General features: G+C 37.9%; 1 protein-coding gene across 2 annotated transcripts in view; it reads right to left on the reverse strand.

The window, feature by feature from the left end:
* Window positions 1-984: 984 nt before the first annotated feature.
* Window positions 985-14,418, reverse strand: part of HTT (huntingtin) — an 85,657-nt gene continuing 72,223 nt past the window's right edge. For both annotated transcript variants that reach the window (XM_040554614.1, XM_040554613.1), the window contains 10 exons: window positions 13,976-14,106; window positions 13,651-13,780; window positions 12,771-12,926; window positions 10,608-10,798; window positions 9,702-9,816; window positions 9,261-9,474; window positions 9,017-9,122; window positions 7,555-7,717; window positions 6,735-6,895; window positions 985-5,989 (listed from right to left, as the gene is read on the reverse strand). In XM_040554614.1, coding sequence (XP_040410548.1) covers window positions 5,776-5,989; window positions 6,735-6,895; window positions 7,555-7,717; window positions 9,017-9,122; window positions 9,261-9,474; window positions 9,702-9,816; window positions 10,608-10,798; window positions 12,771-12,926; window positions 13,651-13,780; window positions 13,976-14,106 — 1,581 coding nt within the window. In that variant the 3' untranslated portion in view covers window positions 985-5,775. The remainder of the gene's footprint in view (window positions 5,990-6,734; window positions 6,896-7,554; window positions 7,718-9,016; window positions 9,123-9,260; window positions 9,475-9,701; window positions 9,817-10,607; window positions 10,799-12,770; window positions 12,927-13,650; window positions 13,781-13,975; window positions 14,107-14,418) is intronic.

The following is a 14,418-nucleotide window of genomic DNA, read 5'->3' on the forward strand; positions in this document are numbered from 1 at the left end:
AAACCAATTCCAAAGCGATGGCTGCAATACTCCTATAGCTGCGCTGACTAAAAAGAGACAAACCTGGAGATAGATTGGGTGGGAGAGGTAGTGGGGAAAAGTTGGAAAGTTATAGTAAATGAAAGAGTTCTACTCTTCCAAGAAGTGCAATGCTTCATCTTCCTGCGTATGGTAATTCATCTTTAGTTAGTCTTTTCAAAAATTAAACTGTTACTCTTCTCTGAGGGAAGAAAAAATACAAAAACAAAACAAAAAAAAGAAAACCTTATCACAGTCCAGTTTTGTTTCTTGACTGCACAGCTAAAATAAGAGTTGACAAGAGCAGCCAATCATTTGCTACCAGGTACCAACATTGACAAGGGAAAAACATGTAAGAGTATTTTGACTAAGAATGAAACCAGCACGTGCTCTGTACATTAAGCTACTACTTTAAAGCTTATTCCAACATTTCCAAAGAACAGCCAAGCGCTGCGAAGTTAATCAAAACAAGATGCCTCTGAAGAGCTGAGTACTGTGAGGGATCCTCCAGCGCGCAGCAGCAGGACCACCCAGAAATTGCCTCTAAGATGCAAGCCCAACAGAAAGCCTAACAGCTGGGAAACCAAGCTTCGGCAAGTTAAACCCTTCCTTCCCCTGTGTAACATTACCTCCCCCATAGGACTGCTGCAGATAGAAATAATGCTCATTCAGAAATACAGCTGTACACTTGAATTTTGCATTTTATGATCTCCAAGTCTTAGAGAAGTTTTGGCAAGCACGACTATCAGATACAATTAGAAGCTCGACTGTGATACTTTTCTGTTTATTGCAAACAGCTCGGTGATTGTGAAGCATACCTACAGTTGCAGATGGTTCAAGTATTCCTGCATACTTTTAAAATACTCCATATTTGATAGCTGCTGAAAAGGAGAGATACAGGGGAAAAGATACACAGTGAGAATACATCAAGCTTTTTTTTTTTCTTTTCAAATAAACAGAGAAAAATGTCTTACAGCAATAGTTATATTTTATTTTCTCTTTTAGTTTCAAATTGCAGTATTTTCAGCATTTTTTTTAAACTTAAACATACATCTAAAATTATATGCTTTCTTTTTACTTTGAGTACAATTGCTTTTTGGGTTGGGGCTCCAAGCTTTTGCTTCTCATTGCCCTCAAGCTAAATAAGACAACACCACAGGGTGCTGCGCATCACATGCCTTTACCTTGTCCTTCGTCAGGTTGATCCGACTCGATGGTATGCACACACAGACTGATGTGAATGATAAGCTCACACAAAATGCACATGACAAAAAGCAGCGCATGCGTCACGAATGCTCTGCAGCATTTATACCCAGTTAACGTGAACACAGCTAAACTTGACATACTGTAGAAGCTCTCCTGGGTACGACTGTGGGATTCTCAAGATTTTCAATGGATACTTCAAGGTAGCATGCACAAAGAGTTCACCTGAAATCTCAGCGTTAGGTAAGATTAGCGTATTGAACTTCCCCGTAATTTTGCTACATTGCTTACTCTAGTTCTTACAGCAGCTTGCTTTTTTTTTTTTTGAATTTAAAATAAGGAAGCTATCTAAAAACTACAAAAGTACTTTGCTCCTTTATAACTTTCACCAACTGCATCCTTTTAACCAAAGTTGTTTTAAAAATAAAAGAGCAAAGCACCTATCATTGTCACATAGTTGATTTCTATCATTAGTGCAAAATTTAGTTGGGATTGTACATGAAAAAGTCTGCCTTATTCAATGGACATACTTGAACCAGTCCCCTTTTTACTCCCACCCCATCCCTTTCAACCACTGGGTAAGATCCTGAATGACCAAATTTAATTAGACCGCTTATTGCTATATTTATTGCTCGTTATACCCTAAAGTTTTCTTTTATTTTAGGAAGCGTAAATGCTTAGCTATTACAGCTCCACAAAACTGTAAGACAAAAAAAGAGGTCTGCTGCTCTTGGAGAACTGTCTTTGCAGTGCTTCTGACACAACCTCCTTATCTGCTATATAAAGTTAACAGCCATTTAAAAAGGGGAATGGCAAGACAGAATGCTCTTAAAGCAAAACTACTAAGTATCAACAAATTACTTTCAACCCAAAAGGTTACACTCATTCCCCACTTCATTTGATCAATATCCGTTCATGTATTACTCAGTGCTTACGGATAGCTGATGTCTTTTAGGCAACAAGCAACTTCTTGGTACTGAGAAGCCATTCCGACCAAAGCAAAAGTAAAACACAATCATTTACTAAATGCTTTAGGGAAGAAATGACATCTGAGTGTATACTCAAGAGATTTAAATAAACTCACATTCAGTTTCAACTGGCAAAGAGCATAAGCAGTAAAGAGACTACTTCAAATCCCCCCAGTAAGAACTGATTTACAATGTTTTGTAGTTTCCAGCTCCTCTTGCAGTCAGTGCAAGGGATGGGGCATGCTGAATAAAACCAAACTTTAATGGAATAGGGAGTAGCTGGCCCAAGAGCTTGTAGAAAGTGGGCTAATATAAAAAGCTCTTAAAGGAGGGACACACAATGGATTGAGTAGATTCTTTGATGACTCTTGTTGTAACTGACATTTTAAACATTCATCTGTCTTTTCACTGAGTCTTTTTCTCAATTATGCTCCCATTTACACTGTATGTCTAATCTTGTAAGGGGGTAAAGAAGTCCGTTTCAGTGCAGAGCACACTGAAGGAATTCTTTGCTTTGGTTAGCCAGCACAGCAAATGCAAGTCTTAAGGCCAAACAAATGAAATACTGAACAGCCCAGTTTTCAGCAGTAGCTTGCTGTCTACAGCAAGTTAAAAGCAGTCTGTGAAATAAAGCTTCACCTTAAATCAATCTCAAGGGACAAGCACTTGTTTTTTTGTTTTCCCTCTTTAAACCCAACACCAGTATTTCTTAGTGGCCCTTGTTCTGCTGCTGCAGTCCCCATCACAGATCTATCGGCTCCTGTCACTAGAAGCAGGGAGGAGTGATTTTAAGTAGGATTTCACTCCAAGAAAAGGGAGGGTGGCGAAAGCAACTAGAGGAAGTAGACAGAAAAGCGTGCCGCAGGCGAAATGCTAGATTTGAAGCACTACAGGTGTGTGTTCCCACACTAGGAAGACCCTTAAGTTACATTCCCTACAGGTCACTGGGAATTTCTAAAAGGAGGTGCTGTTCTTTAGACACTTCGGAAACACGGTTCAGGAGGTATACTATGACAAATCTCCAAGAGAGGTTAAAACAAAGGAAGTTATTACTAGCAGTGAATCCTTGCGAGGTTAGAACTGACTGCATCGGCTCTAAAGCTCATCTAGAACTGGGTAATGCAAGTACTTGCTTAAAGGCCATTTGAGGAAAAGGGGCTTTGTCACATCAGATGCTCAATGTACTCCTTTCAGTGGTTGGAAAGATTCTATGGCAAGTCCCAAATGGGTTGGTTTGGAACGTTTTATTCAGGGACTAGCTCCCATTATGCCAAGGTAACCAACTAGTCTGTGTTAATCATGAGGAGCTTAAAATTATGAAGAATTTAACAGTTTGTAACACAACGTATACTGTTGGTGAGGATATGACTAACCTGATGCTTAAAAAATATATTAAAATCTATTTTAAATTTTGGAAAATAGCTTACAAAAATATCTTCACTTAAACTATATATCATACAAAAACTGACTGGTGTGGGGGTTTACAGTACAAAACGATTATTGGTGGTTACAAAAGGGAAGAGTGATCTATACTACCCTTCATGAAAGCACAGGGTATTATATCTCACTGCCTTGGATCAGTCTCCTATCAGAATTATGATAATTTCCAATGTAACTCAAAACTTTCAAACAGTATCTATTTATTAAATCTTTTTCTGAACTCGTGTTCAGTTTCTTTTAAAAATCACCACAGTGCTGTGGCCCAAGAAAGAAGAGTAACCCAACTAAGGGCAGAAATAATTGCTCCAGATAGTAAGATTTGTAGAGAGCTAAATACAGCAATGTCTACAGTTGTTTCTACTGCCCATGTTATCAGTTTTTGTCTACCTAAGAGGAAGTGACCCCAGTGGACAATTCCTTTTAAATCAATTAATGGGCAGAAGCAACAATTTTTGGTCTAAATTGGAATTAGTTTAAATACATGGGTTTAATAAATACAAATATACACATCTGTATACATTAAATGTTGTCACGTGTATAATTTCAACATATACATTATATACAGAAATACATACAAGTACATGCTCCTCCTGACAACACTATTTTGTTTTTCCAAGTGTCACCAAAAGGTGTGATAATAAAATGAAGAGAGGTTAAATATAGGACGTGACTGAGAACCCAGCTATCATTTTTCTATAAGTCAAGAATTAAAGCAAATACAACTAAAGACAAAGGCTATGCTAGATTTTCCCCATGTAATGCTTACGAATCAATGGGGTTCCCTGTGTGGTAAGCAAAAGGTAAATCTGGCCCTGTGGAGTGTTCTAAAATTCATGGATATTTGTACTGTGTGTCTAAAGCATTATGTATACAACAGGTAATAAAAGAGGTTGTGTAATCTAACACCTTAGCCAGTCCCAAAGTAGACCACAGCAGCCTTCCGATTCTCAACTGCTAGCATAGATTTGTTTAAAGTAAGAGTGGTTTGAATCGAGATGACTCCATGGTCTCATTTAGGAAATGTCAAATGGTTATTGACTACTGGGGAGCTTGCACCGTTGTCTCTTAAAATGTTGTGCAGCAGATAAGAGCAGTTTCTTAAGTATACAAAAGGCTGATCCGAAATAACTAGTCCTCTCTTTCACCATTACATCTGAAAATGAAGGAATTGAAAAGAAGCTACAAGTGGACCACAAGAACGCCTCCTTAATCCAGTCTCTCAAGACAAATTAAATCAACATATTCCAGTTTTAAAGCACTTTAAGAAAAAAATGAGATGCAAAACAAGATGTAATCTGTACATTAAGATGGATTTTCAAAAGGAACATAAATTTGAGCACAAGGAAAAAAATGAGGACAGTACAGATGTCAAAACATTCAGTAGCGTGGCTTCTGTTCATCTCAAATTACAGCACAGCTCATGCATCACACATCTTACAATTTTACATACTGTACATGATATAGAAATAGAAATATTTAAGTTAAAATTTCTTTTACTGATATACCGTACTCAAAATTTAAATCCTGAGAAGAAAAAAGAAAAAAGTGTGGTTACGTATGTGCACTACATCTCCGATACCACCAACACATACACCACAGGGTATAAGAAAGTCCAGAAAGGAATTACATGCTGGAAGTGTAACTCATGAAAGCCATTTTCTCTTTTCCTTGTTTGGGATAGACATTGGGAAACGATTTCTATTCTGTACTCCACAACAGTATATACATGTACGTAAAACTATGAAGTTTTCTAATGACTGCAGCTTGCAATAATAGAGTGTTTCTGTCAGTTTCTTACCAGCTGCAACACAGTGACTTCAGCTGAACATTAGGAAGAAGAGTACTAACAGTTACTTTGCACATAGTACTTGCTCATATTTTATAGTTAGTAAATCTGTCTCAGGTTAGTCCCAAACATCCCTTAAATCTTCCCACCCACAGGTGCTTGGTGTCAACAACAACAAAAAGTATACTACGCTTTTCAGGTGATTTCCAGTGCTGCAGAGCACTTCTCCATGCATTCTGGAAGTAAAAACTGGCCATATTTATCACAAATGCAACCCCAGACATTTCTCGATCTTGCATTCCCCATAATTCGTATCAGATTCCAACACTAGTCATGCAACTCCAATATGCATCAGGACGTTCAACATGCTGTGACCTTGTGGACATTTTGCAAACAAGTTAGTAGGCGATGATACGGCGTTCCTGGTGATGCTACCACCTCAAACACTGACTGAAAGGCCCTCCGATCTAATTCTTCATCTATCTGATGTCGGTAGAAGTCTATGGCCACCAGACAGAAGATGTTAACATCCACTTGCTCCAGTTTTCCCATTCTGCTGATAATATGTGGAAGACTGAGATATAAGTTAAGGTCATAATGACAGAAATTGGTCATGGTCTACTAACTTAAACATTGTTCTCCAATAAAACGGTGTCTTTTTGAGTTCACCAAAAATGTTGTGCAAAATATTGTCATGTAGTAATCAAACCGCTACTACAGAAATCCTATTTCTTCATTAGCTTCACACAATTTCTTATTCTCAAACTCCTTTTAACCTACCAGAAGTCTTACTTCTTTACCCAATGGGGGAAACAGTGCAGTCAGAACTGCAGTACCAACTGCCTGTAACCAAAGAGCACTGCTGAGATGAGGAGCCATCAGGAAATTTCAAATGATGTCACATGGCTACTCTTTTGCCTGGTCATTATTTTTTTGATTTTTTTTTTATATATATATTTTATCTTGTAGAAGGGATATAGGACAAAGCTTTTGAAGATATCCAAAGATATCCAGTGAAGTTTTTTCAAAGTCTCTTAAAGTATGGAACTTCCCAATCACCTTGCATAGTCACAAGGAACAGAACTTCACACAGCAGTTTTAGGTAACTGCATTTTTACCACCTAATTAGAAGTTCTTTTTTTCCTGAAATCTCAGGCACCAAAAGCACAAAGTGATATATATCACTACTAGCTACAATAAGCCTGTTTGTTTTGGTGTATTAAAATATGTGCTTTTACTGCCCCCCAAGGCTACTGATGCGCTTTACAAAATCACTAAATTTACCATAAAGTGGCACACATTCAGTCTGTTTAGGATACATCGCTGAAATCCATTGACTGGTGGAAGCACTGACAAAAAAACAGGAAAGACTCCACATGGCCATTGCCACTGGTGTTCTTTGTGTGAAATTAGACAGAGACAGCATCACCCAGTCACGGACCATTGAGGACTGTCCGGTGGTATGTAGTGTCTGGAATACCTGCAAAGAATATTTCACACAGGAATAAAGACATGGCAGACAGACATAGGAAAGAGTTTGTTTTCTCTTGTAAAGGTTTTCCTCAGCTACAAAGCTCTGAGATTCACAAACTGGATGGCTGGCGACAACTCTGAATCTAAAGAATTAATGAACTCAATACACAGACAAAGTGAATCTGCAAAGAGTCAGCCAGGATCCAACTGGACTCATGGCATCTGTGCCAAACTGAAGTGAGCGTACAAAAACACAAGACTTGCTTTGTGTCTCTATTTTTAATATATTGAATGTGGTGTGCACATGCGCTCATAAGTGATGCATGAGTCCAGTAAGCAGGTGCTGAAGAGCAGAATACTCAGAAGCACAAGTCCACAGAAGCCTGGCTGAGTTCGTAAGCCCACATGACCTAGGATGGCTCACTGAGATCTGAAGAACCTGAGCAGCAGAATCCCTACTATTAACTTCCTCTTTATTTTTCCTTATGAAGGTGATTCTATCCCTCCATTTCCCCCAGAACACAAAGCTCATAGTAGCACACCTCAGTCACCACTGAACAGTTTATTAGATCTACCAAAAATTATAGTTGCCCCTTATATTCCACTACTGAAGGGCTGTCACTTATTTAGAAGTCCTCTGAAACATTTAAGGAAAAAAAACATTACCTTATAAACTACTGTTGCCATAAATTGCGGGTAAGGCTGCTGATTGGATAAAAATTCTCCAATAACTTTATTCATTACGTCTTGCGGGGGGAAAAAGTCATCAAGGAACTGTGGAAGGATCCGGGCCACTACTCTAGCTTCAAAAGGAAATCCCTTCCTGATCCTAAAAACAAAAAACAACATTTTATGATTTAATTCCAGTAAATATCTTGTTATTTTTCAATTTAATTGCAATAATTCAAGACATCACCTAATCTTACGCTAACAATATAGCAAAAGTAGTCTACCAAAGCTGTTAGAAATAGTTAGACGTCATTCCCTCATCCAGACACCCTTTCCTGTTTTTCCCTTTCTCAAGTAGCACATACTTTTGAACCTCTCTAATTGCTTTAGAGACACAATTTCACAACAGAAAAACTGAAAAGGCTAAACAAGAACAAAACTGACAGGGAGATCACTAATGCTAGTTATCAGAGAAAAGACTATTCATAAGCAGAACCCTGCTTTGCATTCATAACATCTTCGCATCTCTTTCATTCAACACCAGAATGACCAATATATCACAGAGGAAAAGCAAGCTGCACCATACAGAGGAGGAAAGCTATTTCACTTTAAGGACAATTTTATCTAATGAACATTGATTGGGAAATCCTAATAATGGCTGCATCTGTTGATGTGTCACGATCAAGGTAGTAACTGTTGTAGGCAATAATCATATTTTCTGCTTCTACTATTCATGTTTGTTTTGCTAACTCTTAGGAATGATATTTTCACAAGTACTCAGGCACAATTCTAGCTCTGTTCTCACTGAGAGCAGAACTGAAACCCTCATCCAGTTTTATGGAAAAAACACTGAACACCTAAAAAAAATGTAAATCACTGTCCTACAAACTACTATGCAAAATCTACTATGCTCACTTAACACAGCTTGAGATTGTCAGATCAGAACAGGGGGTTTGAAATACTTCCATTAAATGAGTTCCATGTGAATACAGAAATTTTACTGTACCCTTCCACTGCAATTACTTGACAGCCTTGGAAAGAGCAACACTTGGTGGGAAAGGGGAAAAGAGGTTTTAAACTTTTAAGGCTGATTTCAAAGATTATTTCCTGTAAATTGGATTTATATCCTTGATTATGCAGAAGACATCCTGAAAAGCATTCAAGAGTTTGACCTGAAGGGAGCTGGAAATACATTTATAAAGTATTATGGTTTGTGCAACAGAGTATCAGTTAGAACACGTCTGTTTTCCATTTACATTCCTGTACAATTGTGCTGCATTCAGCGATTCCATCAGTGTTACTGCGTATACTAGAAGCATCAATTTTAAGCTATGGTAAGCAGAGAAATATCATTAATTAAATATTAGAACTGTCAAACAGAGAAGTGATGAGACAGTGCCAAACAATCATTTCCCCACTGGTGCCCCATGACACATTTTACCATGTTTTATCCTCTCACCTATCAAAAAGGACAGATACGCGTTCCATAGCCACAATCACAGACTCGCTGTCAGGGGCCGTAGGATTTGCATCTGTGGAACGACTGGGGCTGATTTTTTCCTTTCCTAAACCAAGATAATTTGTTACAAAATGTGAATGCCAAAATAAGACCTTTTTATCCTTAGCAGCAAAAACAATTGAAAAAATAGCACTGCTAGTAAGCTAACAGTTCTCAGCACAAAGGTATAAAAATAAATAAATACCTGTGTACATGCAAGTCAGCATTAACCCAAGCGCTGCCATCGCTCTGTGGGGGCTCTGCACATTCACTCTGTCAACACTCAGTTTAACGAGAGATTCACTATCCACCCTAGAAAGTTGCTCTGAAAGGAGGAGTCGTTCCAATCCTCTCAGGACACAATGATAAATAATGGACGGCGTTGATTCGTCACTTCCAGACACCATGACTCCACACATCTGAAATAAAGAAAAAAGCCATCTAGTTGTTTCTGAGGTGTATTTAGATCATCTTCTAGCAACATAACATTATAGCTAGCATGTGAGGAACTGCATCAAAGACCATGGTATTAAGAATGCCTGATGAAACAAAAACCTTTATCACAAAAAATAAAGTGTTAAATATCTCTATGTTATAAATATCCTGGGTTATATGATCACCTTTGACTGGGGGCATTACCACATACCTGTATAATTCCTGCAGAGAATTCAGGACCTACATCAAGTGGATAATTCTCTATCAAATAGAATGCAGCTGCACACATTACTAAGATGTGCTGTTGGTTATGGACGTTCACACAACTGTAAATAAGCAAAAACAACTGTTGTCACATCAAAGTTGTCTAGGTCATGAACAGAGACAATACAAATAAGACTTAGAAACACCGAGTATTTTTTCCACATGAAATTTATGCAGTTTTTTTAAATTACACAAAGTATCACCAAGTGATTTGCACAAAATTGCCACATGCCATATAAGAGAGCGCTAGTTTTCATGGAAAGCTGGTCTAACACTCCCCCAATTTTTTTCAGCTATATAGTTACAAGCCAATATTGCTTGACTTGTCTAGAAGAAAAACACAGTTCACTACTGATCTTGCAAGTCTCATTCAAAGAGTATGCCTTTTAACAGAAGAGTAAGGTAAGGTTTAGGGAACACAATTTACCAAAAAATCTGAGCTTTCAAGCTGTTTTCCTACCCTCAAATATGTTTTTACTTCTGTAAATCAAACAAAAATGGCTACAATTCATTTGCAAGGTTTCAATGAAACTCACAAAACTTAAGCTGTTTTATGCAACAACCTGCTTTAAAATGTACTGACAACAGCAAGTCTTTTTGTTCACACAAACATGCAACAGTTCCAGTCAGAAGTAGAAACAGTAACACTGCAAGAGAAGCTAGTTTTTCAAGTTCCAACAAGGCAACCCTAAAAATCTTAATAAAGTTTTCTTTTTTTTGTTAGTTTTTAAGCACCAGACTAAAATAAGCCGGTATATTTCTACACATGTATTCTTTCACTTAATGTAAAACAGGGGAGGTTTTGTTTGTTTTAAATGAAGGAGATGGTGGGAAGGGAAAAAAAAAATCTTACTGTGCTACTCCTCTCAAATTGGAGAGCAAATAATCGCTGATAATTGGAATGAGCTGCTTCGCTGTCTCATCAAGCAAGTCACACTCAAGGATATAAAGAACTCCATGCAGAGCTCCAATTCGACTTGGCATGTGGGTACTTCTTAGAGTGGATTCCAGCAGTCGACTTACTGGTTCAGCCACAGCTTTATCCTAATACACACAAAAAAAATTACTCATTAGAAGTCAATACCAGTGAGTCCTGCCACTTGGAAATTCTTGGGAAAAAATTGTTAAAAAATTAGATTGCTAATTATTATTGCTAATAATTTATGCAAGATTGTCGTAAAACAGAGGCTAGCTTAAAACAGTACTTTGAATCAATCACAAGATCAATATATCTGATAAGAGATGACTTGCAGATTTACTAATAAACTGATGCCACAAGATGATCAAGTTAACTTTTTACAGCTAAAACAAGCTATCCCATAATTTAAAACCAAAGCCAAGATAAGCATTGTAAACTATACGTGATATTAGGGATCATTTACATACAGGACTTGGACAGTTGGGATTTTCTGTCTTTCCAGCTACATTACAAAGGACGCTTCCGTACTGACCTGGCTGGTAGATGCCTACAGCCTGTGTACAAAAGAATACTCTGCCATCCACTCAACTAACAGTACAGTGCTCCATTTATTTGTTCTCTAAAACCACTGGCACTCAGATCTGCACATCTTTCTATCCATCACTCCCGCATTTAATCTGCGAACATTAAGCTGGCATCAGATCACAGAATCACAGAATCGTCTAGGTTGGAAGAGACCTCCAAGATCATCTAGTCCAACCTCTGCCCTAACACTAACAAGACCTCCACTAAACCGTATCACTAAGGACTACATCTAAACGTCTTTTAAAGACCTTCAGGGATGGCGACTCAACCACTTCCCTGGGCAGCCCATTCCAATGCCTAACAACCCTTTCGGTAAAGAAGTTCTTCCTAATATCCAACCTAAACCTCCCCTGGCGCAACTTTAGCCCATTCCCCCTCGTCCTGCCACCAGGCACGTGGGAGAATAGACCAACCCCCACCTCTCTACAGCCTCCTTTAAGGTACCTATAGAGAGCGATGAGGTCTCCCCTGAGCCTCCTCTTCTCCAGGCTAAACAACCCCAGTTCCCTCAGCCGCTCCTCGTAAGACTTGTTCTCCAGACCCCTCACCAGCTTCGTCACCCTTCTCTGGACTCTCTCGAGCACCTCCATGTCCTTCTTGTAGCAAGGGGCCAGATACTTTACCCCCCATTAACAAAGTTCAATAAACCTACAAGAACATGCAAAAACTATTCTAAAATGTGTTAGATTTGAAAAGCAAAATCTTATTTTTCTTACAGTGTATTCTACGTATTTAGGAGAAATTACTTTACCTTATTCTTGTACTCATGAATTATCTAAGACACAGGCCAGTTTTACAGCATGTGCTCTCCACCTGCTCTTTTTCTCTAGAGTTGCTCTCTTTAAGCAGATTTTCAACATGAGTGACCACAGGACAACAAGCAACTCTTGGTGGACTCAGCCCCCCTTTCATTTTTCTCCCACCAAGCAAGATATTCAGCTGTTTACTTTTGAGCAAGTGCTACTAGCTCACTGAGTGGGTAATTACAGCTTAGTCAGAACAAGCTGATCTCTGGAGCTGCTTTGGTAAGTTTGGCATCTCTTGCAAAGACTTTCCTTGTACTGGTGCTGCTGCAAAAGCTACTGCAAGTCCTACCCCTAAGTCTTTCACTACCTTTCTTATCACTATTATCCATACAGTTTTATGTTAGTCTCAATGTTTATAGAAATGTTAGCTTTTTTTTCATAAATAGTCCCACTCTGAAATGTCCATTGGAAGATACTACTCCTCTCTGATATACATAGTTAAAAAGAGCAATGCAGACTTGCATTAATGTCCTTTCCTTAAAGACGGAGGTAAAACAAGAGCGAGGGAAAGAAAAGGGACACATGACTATTAAGTTAAGTATTCATTTTATGCACTGTTCCAGCCTCTTACAAGGGAAAAAAAGACAACATAACTAACAGATTCTGCAGCAGAAATGAAGGACTAGTAACTTAGGATGTTCTATAGGCATCCTCTAATCCCTAGAGGCTCATGATTTTGCAATAAATTTCCAGGAAAATTTCTTACCATTCCAAGAACAGCAGCAGCTTTACAAGTAGCTGGTATCAAATACTGTACAAGAATCTCATCTTCTGATGGATGCACCTTTCGCAATTCTGTCAATGTCGTGTACATCATCTCAAACTGATTCCTTTCTGTAAATAAGTCTGATACTGCCAGAAGCTATACACAAATTAAAATCAAATACAAAAAAGCCCATTAGTAGCTAGCAAAAATTGACCCTCTTACAGTTGTCAGCAAATACTCTTCAATTGACCTATTCAACACAAACATCAACTTAAACGTTCGAACAACAATTGTTAACTTGCGCAGTGTTCCACCATCTATCCCACTCCTAGTGTTTTCTTTATCCAAAAGGTTTACAAAACCAAATCCACTATAGTGATTCTGGAAAACGAATGAAGGTTGCTATTTACAATGTATTAAAACACCCAGCACATACTCTTTCACAATGATAGTTTCATCTAAGTCTGTTAGTTGTTACTAGTGCATAATGCTTATCAAGACACATTTAGTCTTGCTTGTACGCTTCAATAGTCACTTTAGTCCTTTATACATCAATTGTTTTTGTCTTCATTTTCTTAGGGAGATAGGATAAGCAAAATCCTGAAATTTACTTTTTGCAAATAGTCAATTAAAGGACTGTCATGTGACAATAAAGTGTTTGTAATGTAGTAGTAGAATATGCAATCCAGATGTTTATATAGTTTAAATGTTATGCTATAGCTGTGCAAGTTATATTTCTGCACTACCCATACAATACCACTGCCAAGGAAGAAAAAACAGTGTTTCTTGCATATTAACAGATATTTTACAAACACTTCTTCACTCTGAAGATTTGGTTACATATACTCAATTATTACTCAGAACAGTATTTTAGACTTACTGATCGCACCACTTCACTAATCAAAATGACTGGTGTTCTCTTGCTAGGGTTTGACGGCAGTATCCATTGACTATATAGCTCAAGCAAGAACTGAGAACAAGAATGTATATCTACACCAGCCCGATGCTTCCTGCAAAGCACAAAAAGCAAGAGTTAAAATGGCTATTCCTAAGTCCTACCAAAATGCTTAGTTTGAAATAATTTTTACTATTTTGTTTTTATCTCATTTATTTTCAACTAGCATCAAATTTATAAAGCTGCTTTATTGAAATTCAAATGAAGAGAGAAAAGCTGACTGATAAGTCAAAGGAGAGACATAAGACACCTGGTATTAATAGGAGAGGTTGGTGGTGAAGAAGGAGCAGGTATGTCATTCTCATCTTCTTCATCCTCACCCCACTCTTCTTCTCTCAGTGGAGTGATATTATTTCCTAACCATATGGAGTGTATAGACACCTTGCAACATGAAGAAAAAACAAAAGAAACTCATCATTCAACACCTTCATAGTCAGATTAAAAAAATCCTAAAAGACCAATGCATTTTTCATTTAAATTACAGGCAATGAACACACAGCTTAAACATTTACATGAACTGCACATTGCATTATTATTTTTTTTAAACCTTCATCAACATTTTAGTTGAACTAACTCATTGTATGGCAATACAGCTAAAAACGCTAAAAGTAGTGCGTGCTCATGGGATACAGCCTGATAAAAAAACATGCATGCATTACCCAAAGTCAACATACTAGATCCAAAATCTAGAGC

Source organism: Cygnus olor, chromosome 4, assembly GCF_009769625.2.
Source record: "Cygnus olor isolate bCygOlo1 chromosome 4, bCygOlo1.pri.v2, whole genome shotgun sequence".
NCBI lineage: Eukaryota > Metazoa > Chordata > Aves > Anseriformes > Anatidae > Cygnus > Cygnus olor.